At 47.1% G+C, this 17,994-nt stretch overlaps 1 protein-coding gene across 2 annotated transcripts in view; it reads right to left on the bottom strand.

Annotated features, from left to right (window-relative positions):
• Positions 1 to 358: 358 nt before the first annotated feature.
• Positions 359 to 17,994, bottom strand: part of ndst3 (N-deacetylase/N-sulfotransferase (heparan glucosaminyl) 3) — a 31,855-nt gene continuing 14,219 nt past the window's right edge. Inside the window, exons 6-15 of one of the 2 annotated variants that reach the window (XM_029134079.3) lie at positions 15,700 to 15,828; positions 7,849 to 8,031; positions 7,427 to 7,523; positions 6,549 to 6,672; positions 5,863 to 6,037; positions 5,508 to 5,678; positions 4,728 to 4,837; positions 2,660 to 2,762; positions 1,706 to 1,816; positions 359 to 1,345 (exon numbers count right to left, since the gene is read on the bottom strand). In XM_029134079.3, the coding sequence (XP_028989912.1) occupies positions 1,316 to 1,345; positions 1,706 to 1,816; positions 2,660 to 2,762; positions 4,728 to 4,837; positions 5,508 to 5,678; positions 5,863 to 6,037; positions 6,549 to 6,672; positions 7,427 to 7,523; positions 7,849 to 8,031; positions 15,700 to 15,828 (1,233 nt within the window). In that variant the 3' untranslated portion in view covers positions 359 to 1,315. Of the gene's footprint in view, positions 1,351 to 1,705; positions 1,817 to 2,659; positions 2,763 to 4,727; positions 4,838 to 5,507; positions 5,679 to 5,862; positions 6,038 to 6,548; positions 6,673 to 7,426; positions 7,524 to 7,848; positions 8,032 to 15,699; positions 15,829 to 17,994 lie in introns of both variants that reach the window. The other variant, XM_029134165.3, reaches the window with a different exon arrangement.

Raw genomic sequence — 17,994 nt, 5'->3', positions numbered from 1 at the left:
TTGAACTCTAAAACAAAACACTAGAGAAAATCAACTGAGCATAATGATTAAATCTGAATTAAGCACAGTCTCGTAAACATCACATTAGCTCCTCCACCAGCTGCTACGAAGATGAAAATATCTGTAGAGATTTGTGTATGGTGTCACGTTTACATATTTGAGTTTATATCCTGAATGTATATAATTCTATAATTCTGAGCTTGTAATAAAATAAATAATATAATTATTTAATTAATAATAAAATTACATTTTTGAGGCATCTTTGTCTTTGTCAGCTAAGACATTTTTCAGTAATTATACGACGTCTCGAGTGTGTGTTCAATGTGTGGTGGCAGCAAAAAAAAAAAGCATCTCATGCTGATATATGTCATATCCATTTCTTTAATTTTGGTTTTTGTGTTTGACATTTAAAGGTTGTTGCATTCAAATTGAAGCTGAACAACATATGCTGATGTTTCAGGAAGGAAACCAAAAGGATGTCGAGTCTTCGAATCAGACACTGAGAAAACAAAAGCAGCTACATAAAGACTCCAGAGTTTAATTTCACCGCCATCAGACTTGTTTTGGTCAGTTCTCCTGCCTGCTCAGTCCATGCTCTACCATACAGACATCATATTATGCTGCATGGCTTGTCACAGGAAAATAATGAGCGGGCAAAGCATCCTGTTTCAGTGACTCATTGCTAGTCTGTGAAAGCCATAGGTGACATCTTTAAAGGTGAACAAGGCAACCAGACACTGGCTTCACCTTGAAAAATCACATTTTAACAGAAAGTAACCGTCTGTCACTCGCCCCGAGTCTGTGCACCTTTTCTTTATTCTCTCTCACTGTAAAAAAAAAAATAATAGAAAGACAAAACGAACCACATTGGCCGCGTGTGGGTTTTGTGTTCGGAGATTGGTGTAATGTAGCAGAACGTAGTGCAAAGTCAAACCTACGGGAACAGCTGACCAGCGCTGCTCTGGCGTCATAACTTAGGGGTGAAAATCCACGGGAACGCAACAACCGTCACTGCAGGGGTGCAGTTCAGCACAGGTCAGGGTCTGCGCATCGCCCCCCCTCGTCGCAATAATGTGGCTCCTCTGCTTAGTCCCACCTCACTGGGCACGTGTCCTGGTCATCATCCAGTTTCTCTCCTCAGAGTCTCTTTCTGCTTCCGCGGTCACTGCTCCCTCAGAGTCTCCAACGACTCCCAGGTGAGACGAGGATCCCGTCCTTGTCTCCACCTCAGGGTTCCCTGAAAGGCCACAGACAGTGTATCTGAAGGTCAGGTTGCTGGCTGCTGCTCACGTCTTGGTCTTTGGCCACTTGACCTTTAACCCTGGCTCGTAGACGCAAAGGTTATCTAACCTTAAAAAAGAGGATGGGGAGAAGGAGGGGGTCACGCAGAGAAGAGGGAAAGAACCAGATTAGTAATTCATTTAAATGACAGAAATCCTGGTGTGAATATATTGGCAAGCCGAAGAAGCTTCTCAAGTGGCTCCCCTCTGATTCATAAACGCAGATAGATGCTTATTGGAACAGGTTCGAATGTTGAATATATTTTCACCGTTAAAGACCAATCTCTGTTCACGTTTAGCGCTCGGCACCGTTTTTCTTGGTCACAATGAGGGGGACCTGCTCAGCAGAGCCGGTTCCACTCCATCACACTCCGCGTTCATTCGCACCGTGGCCCGATTGGCTCGCGGGCTTCGGTGCCGCTCACCTTCTGCAGCTCCTCCCTCAGCCACGAGGGCAGCGGCTGTCCCAGGCGGTGCAGCAGCTTCGACAGCTCCACGTTGTGCTCCCTGTAGAACCTGGAGAGGTACGCACGCGCCTGAAGACACAGAGAGGAAGTGGTTCATACGTGGCCGAATGCGGAGTCAAAAAAAGCAGGCAAATAGTACAACAAAGGAGTTTAAAGAGAGCGGAGGCGTTGAAAGGAAGGATGTTTAGAAAAGAGTAGCGTAAAAACAAGAAGGAGAGAGAGAGATTGATGATGTGCCACCATTTTAAATGAGTATATTTCTCCTCAGCAGGACTTCAGGGCTCTAAGTGCTGAGTGGTGCGAACAGGGCTAAGAAAAGGGAAGTCAGAAAAAGGAGGAAATATGTATGAAGGGTGCATGAGATGCATTATCTCCGTCCCTCCCTCACCTCCCCCCGCTCCCATCCCTCGTCCCCGCTGCGACTTCCATCTCCTCCTCCACATCTGTCTGTTCCCACCCCCCCCCCCCCAGGTGCAGAATCAAATAGGGTTTAATTGCGGGCGACACCGAGCGGCGTCCATTAGTGTGAGCCCAGGTGGGACACGAGCCGAGGCTGCGCGTGTTTGTCTTGAAGCGGACGCGAGAGGGTCCGGGACAAAGATTTATGGATTGGATTTCCTCCCGCTGCCTTTCCTGTCTCTGCCCTAATCCCCCCCCCCAACCTCCCCTCTCGCGGGTGTTCTGTCACCGCTGAGTCCTCATAATTAGGTTGTAACTTTGTGGTTGGACCGGATTGGTTGACAGTTTCCACCCTCACGCCGACTCCTGGGGGAAATTTTGCCACAGCGATGGGGGGGATGGGGGGGGGGGGTGTCACTGTCATTCAGGAAGCTGTTTTAATTTTGTTTGTCCTTTCTACTTGATTCTTTCCCACATATTATTAATAAATCCATCCCAAACACATTTCTTTACCTCCGGCTCCATAGGAGGGTACTTCCTCCCTTTGCTCTTCCCCAGACACTTCGTCTTTCCTCCCTCCAGCAGCTGACACCAAAATCCCTTCTGAGGGTCGAACCTGAGAAAAACCAATGCAGAGGAAGAACAGCTTCATCAAAACGTTCCACGAAACAAACACATCCCATCCCGCGATGTCCCTCCTCTGCTGCGCAGCCCCTCGCTCGGGTTTCGGGTTCCACGCTCGTCTCCCGGCAGCGATGGCTCTTGAGATGACAGGCCAAAAATGTCAGTGCTTGGCTGTAAAGACGCCCGGGAGAAGGCGCCAATATGAGCTGATTTGATTTTTATAATGTAGTAATCCATATTAATTAAGCCGTTTTATTTTTAATCATTCATTCAAAGCGCCTGCAATTGGCTTCTTAATACGTAGCAATGGAGGAGCGCTCATTGTTTTGTGCTGGGAGCATCCAGAAGCACTGGGCTGGACTGGAGGGCTATGGGCAGTATAGCATTGTGGGTAAAGGACTATAGCTGTATTAAACTCAGCAATCAGCCAAACATGAGCACCTCCGATACACAGCTCTCAGTAAACACACACGTACCATACAACGCTGCACAACTCTGCAGCAGAAGCAAACTGCATCCAACTCATTTGATTTTGTTGTCACATGTTAATATTAATGGAGTTCTTAATGCATCTGTGAATGTGCCCGAAAGCTGCAAATGCGGTTCGTTATCAGCGTGCATCAGCTGGTGAAAAAATAGTTAAGTGGTTCTCCAGCAGTTTTCATGTGACAGGGCAGGAGGAGGGAAGGAGAGGGGGATTAAATAAATAGGCTCCAGTGTTGAGGATCTGTCAGACCGCTGCCATGTCAAAAGAATGGGAAGGAGAAAAGAGAGATTAGGCTTTTGTGTAAGTCGATCCCCCCCCCCAGAACGTACACACACTCACAGCGACACAGACAGCACCCTTATTATTCTGTCAAAATGCATCTCTTTACAAATTATTTGTATGCACACAGGCTTGTGATTCGAGACAGAGGCGCCCGCTGTCCCAAAGCTAGCTGCGAATTCTGGATGTCCCTGTCTTGAGCTTTGAGGCCTCGCAGGCAAATTGAATTCTGATGAGTGGTGCTTGAGAAATAAACAGTTTTACCAGTTTTTTTTTTTTATTCTTCCAAAAGTCACAGGCGGCATCGCAGACTGTCAAACGGCTCCAATGGTTTTTGTCAGGTTGTATTTCAAGGCATCTCCTCTATAGTGTGATGTCAATACAATGAAGTTATTTTTCTGTTTAATTGCTATTGTGAATGTCAGACAGATGTTTTCGTCTGGTGCATTTTGATGAGGAAGGGTATTTTAATAATTGATTATACACTTTATCTTACAAACATCACATCTTACACCTTCAAGCTATCATTTCAGTATTTCGTATTTAGTTTGTGCGTGACACTGTTTTGTGGACCTGCTGTATTTAGGTGTACACAGTGTGTGTAGAAATGCCACGAGCGATTTTCTGTTTTCCAGCCTGACACCGTGGAGCTCTCCAGCATTCTGGTGCTTCTATTTCTCCAGACAGCTGTGACACTAACAGACATGAAGTGTAAGACAGAGGACAATCAATGCTCTGTTGGACTCCCCGGCCAAATTATACACAACGCTGCTGCAGTCAATTCCTAAGAAAACAAATATATAACAGAAATATGCTTGTCTGGACGCTTCTTTGTTTGGCGAATGTGGGGCCATACGCACATTTTCTACTTAAATATGATAAATTCCCAGTGAAATTAAAGGTCCATCTTTGTCTTTTCTACTTTGTGTCAATATTCTGTCTTGTCTGTCTTTGTTGTGAGCACACTAAACATCTAGTGCTCCCATTTCATGGCTAAAAGCCTGCAGTGAGTCTCACACCAGCGACATCACGGAGACCGGGGCCAGTTTAGTGCCTTGCTGATCACCAGCAGATGTCAGGCTTCACACAGATATATGTATTTCACTCGTCTTTTTTTTTTTCCCCAGTTCTGAAATCTGAACAAATCATTTTCACCGGAATGAAGATGAATGCGCCGTGCGTGAGACGTACGTAAGAGCTTGGGAATAGTTGAAATGAGGAGTGACCCCCAGGAACTTCTGGACCTCATCCATCACTGCTGCAGGGTCAGTTCTCAGCTGGTGGCCGTCTATGATCATCACCTGCACACAGACATCGCCACACATCACCTCCGTGTAGCATCAGCTAACTGAATATTTCATTTCAACTCAGCACTAATGTAAAACGTGAAACCAATCCACTTTAACGTCCCAGAAGCCACATTTGACAATATAGCTCTATTACATGACTGTGATGAATTACTCCACTAGGCTGAACAGTTACGAGATGCTATGGAAGATGTGGAAAAAGGTTGCTGTTTGCAGGCCAGCTCCCTTCTAAAAACAAAGTAAGGAGATTTTAAATAATTCAGAGCATAATTAATGGCTGGTTTATGACCTAAGAGCCCGGCTACACCATCTATCTTTACAAAGCCTGTTAGTCACTACTTTGTGCTGTTGTTAGAAATGTTTAAAGTCAACCATTATTATTAATGGCATCATAGTTTAATGTGTTTAAGGTGAATATAATTTCCTCCCATAAAATACTACTAAATATTTTCTTACAGTAAATATTATAAATAAAATAAACACCTTAATGCTTGTAACAGTGAACATTATAGGAATCATAAAAAGGAGGATGACTGGAAGATCATATGCTTTATGGTTTGTTATAACGATAATGGTTTCATTTTTTTTACAACAAATAACTTGCTGTTTAACATTATCATCATAGCTTTCGAATGCAGCCGAGTGCAGCGGGCGACGTCCGTACCTGGTTGGCTGGGTAGAACGTGAGCCAGCGCTCCAGGTGTGTGGAGTAGAGCCCGGGCGCGAGGCAGCGGTTCTGCAGGGAGCGCAGCTCGGCCGGGGCCTCGGGTCGGGCGCTGATGACGTCATAGAAGGTGAAGCGCAGCGCCGCCGGGTCCTCGTGCGCTCTCTGGTGCTGGGGAGGGTCGAGCGGGTGGGACTACGTTAGCGCATTCATCACTTCTGCTTAAGCTCGATTTTTTTTTTTTTTTTTTTACTGACATTATCTCCACAATCGCGGGAACGAAACACAGGCTTTGACGCTCAGGCAGCGAGCGGTGCAGAGATAAACAGTGGCGTGTGATGGAGCAGGTACCCACCTGGTACCAGCTGTAGGCCCTGTCGGACGGGTTGATGAGCAGGGTGATGACCTTAGCCTTGGGCAGCAGGGCGGCGGCGCGACGCGGCGTCTCCTCGGAGGGGAAGTAGTTGGCGCTCTTCTCAAACAGGAAGTCCGTGCTCACGTTGGAGGGCACCGGGAAAAACTCCATGTACCTTTATGGACACGAGCGGGAAAAGCAGCAGGGAAAAATGAGCGCGCGCCGCTCCTCGATCGCGAGCAGCAACGTCGCTAATGCGGTCGCAGTCACCCGGAACGTACGCTGGTAAATTCCCGCACGTTTGATCAAAGTCAAACGGCGGATCTAAAGTCAAAGTCAAAATGAACTTGGCAACAGAAGTTGAACGGTGTTTAATTAAGAATTTTTTACAGTGGCGTCTTTTCTGCACGACTTTGGAGAACGCGCCAGCTGCGTCTCTGTCAGTAAAGTAACCCATTTATGGGTCAATTTAGGAAGCCATATGTCTGTTGGCTTATGTTTGCAGGCTTAAATGATGGTTTTGAAGACACTGTTGAAGCGCTTGATGTATCACTGAAGACAGCGAGACACTCAAACGGCTCCAGCGGCTGTTCATAGCGTTCCACTTCCCCTTAGACTCAAAGAGACGCAAAGAGAAAAAAAAGAGGAGGACGGGGGCGAGTCTGTGTGTCCGTGCGTGTTCTCACCAGTCGATTCCTTTGTGGTAATTGTTGGTGTTAAAGAACTGGACCTCTTCGTACGTCTTGGGGCTGGGGAAGTTACTGGAGATGGAGGGATGCATGAGTAGGAAGAGATAAAGTGCTGTCGTCCCTGGAAGAAAGGGCATAATTCATAACAGGCTTGTTAATTCAGTTCAGTGGAGAGTGGACCGTGTGTGTGTGTGTGTGTGTGTGTGTGTGTGTGTGTGTGTGTGTGTGTGTGTGTGTGTGTGTGTGTGTGTGTGGTGATCACAGGCCTTTCCATCCAATGATTCAAAACCATTTGACACCAATCAGCACTGGGGCTTTGGCCGTGCCCTCTGTCTCACCCTCAGTAGCTCTCTTTTCACTCCACACACTCGCTCCCACACATCCTGTTACCACACACACACACACACACACACACACACAGCCTGTCTCCTATGTGCTTTTCTGAAATGCACTTACTTACTTTACCGTTTATACTTTTCTGTTTAATGGGAAACCATTGTAGCCTAATAGTCGCTGGTTCCAGTGAAGCTGCGGTGACCCCTCCTCCCATTATGAAAATCATCACCTGCTCAATTAGTAGCGCTGCAGACCCTCCTCACCTCTCAGATCCAACACCAGCAATTACAGCTGTAGCTTTGTGTTTTTTTTTGTTGGAGGAAAAGCAGTGAGTGTGGTAGACCAGGACTTTATCTCCCTGTGCATCTAAAGCAGATAGTATGTGGGTGGAAGAAAAGAGGCAAGAGCCTCCTCCTTTGTCTCGCCCTGACAGGGATTAAATGAAAGTGCTCTGATGTGGAGGACCCAGACACCTGGGCACACAGGAGAGACTCTTTGTTGCGTGTGCATGTCTGAATGTGTGCTCGTCTGGAGCCTACCTGTTTTCTGTGGCCCTATAACCATGAACCTGGGCAACCTGTCGCAGGTTTTCTCTTTGGACCATATGTCTTTATGTCGTTTGTCATCACATGGATTCTGTAGGAGCAGGGGGTTAAAGAAAAGACGGGAAGTGAGAGGCATAAAGGCGTATGTACTCAAGCCCAATGAAAGGAGCTTTTGTTATTGTGTCGCACATCTGTCCTGCTTTCGCCTACAACACACAAACTCACTTTTGGCAACACACAACAAAAGAAAACAACTTAATTCAAACTACTGGCTGTTTTACAATTACTGCATCACCTTTTTAAGCTGAAGCTCTCTAATCTTCTAAGTTCTAGTGTAATGTAATGTTCTTTACTGAGATCACATATAGAAAGACATCTAAGTCAATAGAGGCGGGCTGACGCGCATGCAAACACACCTGCCACAGTGGGTTCCTTTGTTCTGGGAAAAGCTGGAAGTATCTGTGGGCGAGCTGCAGCGGAGGCAGCGTGTGCAGCTTCAGGTTGGTCCACGAGTGAAGGAAGGAGGCCAAGTGGACGAAGGTGTAAAGACCCAGGCGGTCATTGCCATAGTTAGACAGGTGGGTCATAAATATACTGATCTGCAACGGAGAAAGGGACAAAATGAAGCGCGCACAGGGGAGGACGTACTTATTTTATTTAGCAAAATTGTGATAAAGTCCAAATCTTATTTCCCAAGTTGTTGTTCGACAAAAAAACTGCGTCAGGGCAGTAAATCTAATTACTGCTGTTGGGCTGCAGTGGAAAATAAACAGATTATTTCCCAAAGCGCGGCCGTGTTAAAGTTGCTAACAGTTGTCGGCAGCTGTCCACCGAGTACCAACATTTGCCATCGCGCCGCAAAGTGACACCTCCGCTTTTGTCATGGAGCTCATGCATTAGCTCTCAGCTCTACACACAATCTCAGGCGTAAAAAAAAAAAAACAAAAAAAAAAACAGATAAACTGACACTGATGTATTCGCCGCTCCTGATAGATAAAGTTGAGGAGGCAGCACAATACTCCTCATAGCCAGCGGGTGATTGGATGGATGCGGCTACACACGCGGGAGAGTGTTCCGGAGCGCGTTCATGATGGTTAATGTTTGTGAAGGAAAGGCAGAGACCCAGAGGGAGTGGAGCAGCGATAGAGTGTTGGTCCAGGCTATCTGTCCGCGCCTCACTGCTTTTATAGGCTGATCAAAGAGACAAGCTAAGATAGCAGCCGCAGACAAAACGCACATACGCGCGCACACACGCACACACACTTGTTTGTATTGTGATTGGAGGGGGTTTGAGAAGCGGGAGTGTGCGGATGCATCAGCCATTAAGATATGAATTATTTGTAGGGGGCAGCAGCGTGTTTGTATATGTGAAGGAAAGACATGAACACACACACACACACACACACACACACTGAATTTCCTGGTGGCAGAGGACCGGCGGTGCTCCCCTTTCACGCCGAAGGTTGCCGTAGACACAAAGCGACACAGTGTCTCGGTTTGATGGATCAGCGTCCGGCCGACCTGGAAAGCTGTTTGGAATACAGATCACTTCTGAATACTGATGGGAAGAGCGTGTGTGTGTGTGTGTGTGTGTGTGTGTGCGCGCGCGAGCGAGCGAAATAGGAATAGACGCGTGCGGCCACTTGTGTGCGCGCGCTCGTGAGGAGGTCCAGGCAGCGTATATTCCCTCATGCGTTGTGTATTTGTTCTCCCGTGGTCAATCCTGTAGCACCGTGGGCCCACTGTGAGCACCACCACGCACTGGAGCAGGAACAGCGGACGTAGCCCCGTTCGCCTGCGCCTCCTCCCCGGTGAATGGTAATGTCAGAACCCCCAGACCTCCCTCTTTGAAGCGTGAATGGAGAACTTGCAGCGCTCTTCATAGGGAAGTGTAAAATTGAGTTTGACAGTGTGTCACATTTGGGACTGAGGAGGAATATTTCCCACAGCATGCGGCGGCAGTTGCGGGGGGTGAGGAGCACTATGTGAATATTATAAAATGAAAAAGCTTTTAAAGTGAAATACAGCAAATGCAGACAAATCTGACCTGAGAAAATAATATGCTATAAACCATTTTGAAGTCTCCCACCTCTTCTTTTGTGTGTTGTGCTTTTTGGAAAACAGGCAAGGTGATCAAAAAGTGATTTATGTTCCCTTCAAACCACTCAATACCCTATGATGTCTGACTCAGGCTGTGAGGAGAGTGTGTGTATTTGCAGGTGTGTGCAGAGCGAGCGAGCCAGAGAGAGAGAGAGAGTTATTGAACATAGAAACATTCATTATGGAGCTTAAGCACTGCTGCCAGATTAAACAAAGAAGGGGGAGAAGATGATTTGTGTTTGTAATTGAAGAACTGCAGAAGAAAGAAAAATGTACACGAGGGGAGGGCGGCAAATTAAAAACTGAGAAAATAACCTTGGCAGGTGACTCGGAATTTAAAAAAGAAAAAAAAAGCACTAGAGAGTGTTAATCTCTGACACAGTGCGAGCCGCGCCGCTGTTTGGTGGAAGGACTCACTATTGCTGAGAATTCAATTAAACGAACCATATAAAGCTTTTTCCCAGCATCCAGTGCCACATCTCATTTCCTGAATATTAGATTGCTCTGGGTCCCCTATGCGCCTTTAATAAAGAATACTGCACTAATAATTTAAGAGTAGAATTGGGCTCAAATTACTGGAAGCTGGACTGGGAGAGAAGTGTAAAAAGGAGAGAAATCCACCCAGGCCTCCGCATTCTCCCTCTCTTAATCTCTGCCGCTTGTCGTTTCCTCTTACACAGCTTAATTTCCTCCTTCTTCTCTCGTCCTTTGAACGTCTTGCTCTCACTCACTCGCCGGCGCTAAAAATTCACTTTTGTTTCAGAGCCCCGTTTCTCCGATCTCGCGCTGACCTAGATGCTCTGATGAGGCACGTTAGTCCAGCGCATGTGAGACTGATACTTTGCAAAAAGCACGCACACATGACACACGAGCCCTCGTACGCACACGAATGCCGTGTTTCTGAAGATTAAGAGGACGCCGGTCATGTACTGGAGTTTGTGACATGTCCCAATCCCCTCTAAGATTATTACATAGCTGCATCTGTGTGTCTCCATCCATCCATCCATCCATCCATCCATCCATCCATCCATCCATCCATCCATCCATCCATCCATCCATCCATCCATCCATCCATCCATCCATCCATCCATCCATCCATTCAGTATATTCATCATCCATCCATCCATCCATCCATCCATCCATCCATCCATCCATCCATCCATCCATCCATCCATCCATCCATCCATCCATCCATCCATCCATCCATCCATCCATCCATTCAGTATATTCATCATCCATCCATCCATCCATCCATCCATCCATCCATCCATCCATCCATCCATCCATCCATCCATCCATCCATCCATCCATCCATCCATCCATTCAGTATATTCATCATCCATCCATCCATCCATCCATCCATCCATCCATCCATCCATCCATCCATCCTATCCCCATCCATCCCATCCATCCATCCTCCAGTCCATCATCCATCCATCCATTCCTATATTACTCATCATCCATCCATCCATCCATCCATCCATCATCATCCATCCATCCATCCATCCAATCCATCCATCCATCCATCCATCCATCCTTCCATCCATCCATCCATCCATCCATCCATTCAGTATATTCATCATCCATCCATCCATCCATCCATCCATCCATCCATCCATCCATCCATCCATCCATCCATCCATCCATCCATCCATCCATCCATCCATCCATCCATCTATCTGTTGACAGTGGTAACCACTATAAAAGTGTTAAATTAAGGGTTCAAGTTCTAATTCTACATCGTTACAGTTTCAGACCAGGTTCTGTATCTATCAGTGTCCCCGTCGTGTTGTTTCCACTAAAAAGGACCCCACATCTGAGGCCTGTTGCTCTGTGCAGGCCTGGCGTCGTGCAGGGCTTTGCTGAGCACATTCCCTCTGTGCGTTGGAAAAGGGCTGTCGAAATCAAAGCGCCGATTAGAAAATTCAGCAAGTTTGATGTCACCGCGCTGTCGCTGCGTGACACTTGCGTCACGGCGCTGAAACGTCCGACTGAGGATCTGAAATGTGTGGGCGAGGTCTAATTACATCTGCAAGGAGTTGAAGTGACACTGGTTTGATCAGCACTGTCAAAAAAACTCAACAACATTTTACTCTGAACGCGTTAAAACGATTCCGAGGCAGATGAAATCAACTCTGCAATGTTTAACTCTGACATATTAACCATTCAATTTGTGCCGTGCTCTTTGCAATATTATAAGCACATTAATTCATTCAGTTGTTATATGTCAGGCCCTCAATTATAATGAATTCCAGTGCTCACACTCCTACACTGTTTGTACATATTACTGCTCAGAATTCTTTTTGAAATGAAAACCGACAACGGTCAAGTGCACATATTCCTATAATTGGGCCGCACGACGCACAACATGCCCTGCAGAGTTGTTAGTGGGACGCCCTCTTCAGGGACCCCATCCCTGAAAGCAACACATGGGTGCAGGGAGCTGGTGAGCCACTCAAACGTGTGGGACTGCATGCTACTCCCACCACTTATCTACAGGACAACCTGAGTTAAATGAAATGAAATGACTCTACAAATAATCCAATAACAATCATTTTAGGAAACCAAAGCCATGCGTTTTAAATAGTAAAAATAACAGGCAAATGTGTTGATTCTTGCAAAGGGAGGGAGTGTGTACTATACAGCCTTGATGCATCCATCTATCTTTAGCAGCGCTTCTTCTACTACTCTCCCAGTCCCGCTGCGTCTCTGCCTCCGCTTCTTCAATGTGTAGCTGTAGCAGCCTGTTTCCCATTACAGACCACTTAGTTCCACATACATTTCCCCTTGATTGAATTGTTATTGCCACTAAACAGAAGCCGACACCCCCTCGCTCCTGTTTCGGGCCTCCTTCCTTCATCATCATCCTCATCCCCTCCACCCCTCTCGCCCTTGTGGCGGCTCGCTCTCTCATCTCATCAGTGGATAATTGAAATCTGAACGTCAATACGGCAAATGATTTCCACTGAATTTATCTTTCCAGCGATGGTAAAGAAGTCGGCGTTGCCTACTTTCCGTTCTGCCGCCTTTTTCACTTCTTTACTCTCACTTTGCAATTTCTCTTTCCGTTTGGATTGTAGCTTATTGCGTGTGTGTGTGTGTGTGTGTGTGTGTGTGTGTGTGTGTGTGTGTGTGTGTGTGTGTGTGTGTGTGTGTGTGTGTGTGTGTGTGTGTGTGTGCTTGTCTCTACGTATGTGTTGATGAGCTGCGAACCCCTTCGGTGGCAATCCGCAGGACTCCGGAAAAAAGGCAGGGGAGAAGTGGAATGGGAAATGAAACAGAAAGAAAGTGTGTGAACAAAATTAAAACGCTGAGAGACAGAGTGCGCCAGAGCCCGAAACTGGAGAGTGAGGGATGTGAGGGTGAGTCCTGGGTGTGAGGGAGGGAGCAGAGGGAGGGAGGGAGGGAGATTGTGCTGATATTTGGTGTTTGGCTAATAAGCTTAGTGGCAGAGCTAAGCGCTAAATGTCAGGCCTGATATATGTCTGCAGCTCTGCTTATGTCAGCTCGGCACATTTATTCAAACATGCACGTGCACACATGCACAGATACTTGAGTCCCACGTATGCGTATGCTGGTGTGTGTTTGTGTGTGTCTGGGTCTGCATGTGCATCGCTTCCTCCCAGTATGTGTCTGGATTCTCAAGTGACAGAGGATGCCGTGACCTGAAAATTAAATTTCAATCTGTCTACCACCTTCTCACCCCGCTCTCCCTGCCCCCCCCCCCCCTTTTCTCAACATCTCTCTGGTCATTTAGTGGGGAATGACTTGTGCCTTATTGGCTGTTTGCAGAGTCTAGGTCGCCCGATCGATTGTGGAGCATGTGCGGGTGGGGGCACTCGATGATTGCTGATGCGGCCCAGAGTGATGCAGAAGTATCCAAATGTGTACGGACACGTATGCGCATGCAGCGCGTGCATATGCGCAGACACGCAGACACGCAGACGCGACGTAGTGGTTGCTGTCAGCGTTAAACTGCCACTACAGGCCAAATGTGATTTAAAGTCACTGAATGGGAAGTGACAATGTTACCAGTGTGCAGCTCATCAAACAACAGGAAACCCCTCGGGACCCGAAGCAGTGAGCTGCAGAACCCTATTGATTACACACAAAGTTCACACGCTAATGAAAGCTCCGCTTCTGCAAATGGAAACATAGCAGGTGCAAGCAAAAAATGAATCGTCACCCGTGTGTGTGTGTGTGTGTGTGTGTGTGTGTGTGTGTGTGTGTGTGTGTGTGTGTGTGTGTGCATACATAAAGTCAGACAGCTTTCATGTAGGATCAAAATTGCTTTTAGATTTAATAGGTGCCTTCAATTGGAGACATAGTGCAACAAAAGCAAAGTTTAATCTCTTATTACGCTGATGATGAAAAGGAGGGGGTGAGGGGGACGGACAGCAGATACAGAGGGAAAATGTAATTAGCCTCGGCGTTTCTGGCTTTTACGAAGAACTCAAATCCTTATCTAATTTATGTAGTGTGTGTGTGTGTGTGTGTGTGTGTGTGTGTGTGTGTGTGTGTGTGTGTGTGTGTGTGTGTGTGTGTGTGTGTGTGTGTGTGTGTGTGTGTGTGTGTGTGGCTAATGATATCACCGGTGATGTGAACAAAATAAATGTTGGTGTACGTAATAGCCAGCCCAGTATTAATAAGCCATGTCAGGCGTGCTTCCATGCCTCCGAGACCTCAGCATCTTTTACCCACTTTAAATCTCCAGCAATAAAATAACCCCGGGTTACAGCACCCTGTCCGAATCAAACACCTTGGCATTTTCCTTTTATAAGGCTCTTCAGGAAGTCTCCATTTCTGTTATGGTCAACCCTGAGTTGAGGTATAATGGCAGTGAGTCCCCCTGTCTCCCTGTGAGCTACGTCTGGCAAGCTTCATCTATGTTTGATTGCACTGCAGATGCAGTGGCCCATAATTATTAGTTCCTAATACTTTTCATTCAGCGGAGCAGCTTTTATAGATTTAAGTGAGTGTTTGCCTGCTATAATCTCCTGCTGGTTCTTACAATTCAGCCTTTTAAACCATTGTACCTGCTACACGGGAATAGCTAAATTATGCTCCGGCTGGTTTCTACTCCACACCAACCACCTAGGTCGCTGCCTATTATTAAAAAAAAAATCATTGTTGCGACTACTGGAAATGTAAGAGCACTTTTTTGTGTTTATCGGTAGAAGCCGAGCCACCTGACAGAAACAAGAAAATAAAGCGACGCGGGTTAAACTGAGTAATTAGTTACATCAACAGTCTGAGAGCAGTGAAACAAGTGTACACAGAATTCGGCTGCAGATGTCAGGCATTATCATTTGGAAACAGTGACTGTGCTCAAAGGCAGAAGCTGGGATAAACCATCACACAGAGACAGCCAGGACAGACATAATGGAAGGAAAACACACCGACACCAACACAAGAACAAAGAGCGAAAGACAAAGAAATTAAACAGCCGCTAAAAGGAAAACATGAATGAGTCAAAAGGAAGACGTCAGAAACGCCGACGAGCGATTGACACGAAATAAAGAAATAAAAAAATAGGAGACAAAGTGGAGCTGAGAGAGAAGAAAGGACTGAATTGCATTGTTGTGCAAAGCTGCACTTAACTCTGTGATGCTCAGTGAAATCTGACAGCTTCTCCGGTTCAGCGCTCCCGTACCTGACACTTCAATGAAGCCGCTGCAGGTCTATGAGCAGCCGCGGCGCGTGTTTGCGCTCGTGAACGCATTGTTTGAGTCGGAGATTTTTCGGGGGAATAAGTCCCGTGAAAGAAAAACAAAAAAAAACACAACTCACGCCTACCTCGAACCGTAGGCGCTCGAAACGAGTGCACGTGGACGAAAATCTTGGTGTTAGGTTAGGTGCCACCAACACCTAACGCTGTTCCTTAATTCAAAGGAGAATGGAGTCGAGCTGACGTACACAGCGGGGGGGCGGGGGGGGGGCTGTATATGTGTGTGTGACAGCAACCCCCCTGTGGTGAGACCTAATTTAAAGTGGGGAGATGAACACAGCTCCGTGGTGAGAAGCAGCCCCCGACAGGAAGAAGAAGACAGACGCGCTCGCACAGCAGAAATATATAAAAAAAAAAAAAGCAGCCCGACAGAGAGGAAGTTAGGAGTGGGAGGCCTAGTTAGCGCTGGAGTGTAAACGGGGAGCAGCGAGTGACTCACCGGGTTCAGCAGCACGGTGAGGAACAGCTCCCCCCCTCCGATGCTCTTGTCCAGCTCCTTGGGGCCGCCCGGGTACTCCTTGTAGTAGATGGTGTGCGTGAACAGGCCGCACGTCTGCCGGGGCAGCACCTGAACACAACACACACAGCGTGAGCGCTCTGGGAACGAGCGGGCGTGAACGCGGAGCGCGGTTAAACAGACGGGGGCATTTAATGTAGACGCGATTAAAAACGTAAATGACGGCTCGGCTCCAGTTTTTTTTTTTTTTTTTTTGAATTATCGCCGGCTCCAGCGGTGGCTTCCGTCAGCAGGAAGGTCAACGCGTGTGCGTGCGTCACATCAGGACGCGTCCCAGCTCACAGCGCTCAGTCTCCCGTGGGAAAAGACGTCTGGCTGACTTTACTTCACTACAGGCACAGACCCTGTTTCTCTGTCGTGCAGGTGCACAGCAAAGGCCATCGCTGCCTCGCAGCGGTGAATTTAAATCTTCTTTGGGCACCCCCCCCCCCCCCCCCCCCCCCCCTTTCACCTACACCTGTTTGGTATTTTGGTGATTCGCTGTTTACTGAGGCGGGAGGAGATGATAATGGATTATGTTTAATCCTGTGGTAAGCAGGTGCACTGTGCACCCCTGCTTGTAAAAATACCAAAAGTCCGCGGCGCCGCCCTCCGTGAGTTACATCCTCACAAAGTGCCTCCGCTGATAAAAGCCCTTTCCCAGATCGTCCTTATCGCCGCAAGTAAATCTCACCATGTAAAAGTCAAAAAACTGCAAGCGATGCTTCAACACTCACTTTTGCTTCAATACCAACAAAGTGTTTTCCCATGCAAATGTCAGAGTAGTCAGTGCCACTGACCCTAAGATTGATTTGTCCAGGCAGATATGAAGGGTGGAACGCTAGAGCAGATCCAAAGTTTTAAAGTTGACTAATTAATCGCAGCGAGGAGGAAATAAGGGAAGAGCAGAGACATCTTTATTGTGAACTCCTTGTGGAGCACTTCTGTGTGTGAAATAGAGAGTAAAGGCTGGAAGCACAGATATTGGTTTATCTATAAAACACTGCAGACTAGTTCACACTCACACACACACACACACACACACACACACACACACACACACACACACACTGGAGAGGGAGAAGGCCACCGGAGCCACAGACACTCAGCACTATTTCACCAAACCAATTATCCACAGAGCTATAGCTCAAACTGATATAGTACATTTTAAAAAGAAATACACACACACACACACACACACACACACACACACACACACACACACACACACGCACACACACACACACACATGCAGACCGATCCCATATCTCAGTCTGATTTGTTCTGATATTGTGGGTCCAGTGGGCGGCTCTCAGTCGCTGACAGAGACACACAAAGACCATTTTTACAGCCGTAAGACAACTTCCTGTCGTGTGAGCAAGCAAAGAAGAAGAAGAGTGTGAGGCGGCCGAGAAAGGCATTAAGAGAACAAACCTAAAGGAAAACAACTGGTAGTGGCTATAGCCAAGTGCCAGGCTATCAGAAGCCTCTCCAGTGTGTGAACGTACTAGCATGAGGTCTGCAAACCCGTCATTAGCAGCTAGTCGTTCTGCTGACAGCTTTGCACATGTTCATATTTCTGGCAGTGCAGACACTTTAATGTCTCTCATGCTGCTTTAGACAAGAACATCCAGAAATCATTTTTGACCTGTGGAGCAAAGGTCACCAGCTCAAGGTCCATCCAGGGTTTCAAATCAGTTAGGTCCATTCACTTAGCATCATTTAGCACTTTAGACAGTAGGTTGAGCCCTTACAGAAATATAAGGAACGTTTATGATACATCCAAGGTCTTTACGCAGCCCTTACGTGTGAGTTCATCACACCATTGCCTCCGAGAATTAATTAACGTGGAGCGAACGGGGGCCACATTCAGCGAGTGGAGCGCTGAAGCTACGAGCCGGCACCAGAGAGCCCCGACGGGCCGTCTCTGCCCAGGAGCGATGAGTAAGTAGCCCATTAACAAGTCCTTCCGAGTCCCTTCGTCTGCTGGAGCGCACGCTACAGGATGCGGTCAGGTTTGATCTGCACGTGACCAAAATGCAGGTTTGTCCCTATTTTTTGCTATTTTATTTTATTTCTCGTCTTCTTCTGTTTTCTGTCACTGCGGCGCGCCACGTTGTGAATTAGTGAACACGCGCATTTATTATTGTTTATTAATTCGGCGACGCTCGGCGCTGGTGATGCAGGAGAACACATTATAGCCTGTCACGACGTCAGCTCGGCATTGTATTCAAAGGA

The sequence above is a fragment of the Betta splendens genome, chromosome 1 (genome assembly GCF_900634795.4).
Source record: "Betta splendens chromosome 1, fBetSpl5.4, whole genome shotgun sequence".
Taxonomy (NCBI): Eukaryota; Metazoa; Chordata; class Actinopteri; order Anabantiformes; family Osphronemidae; genus Betta; species Betta splendens.
The sequence above is the reverse complement of the archived record's forward strand: the minus strand, read 5'-3'. Positions and strand labels throughout refer to the sequence as shown.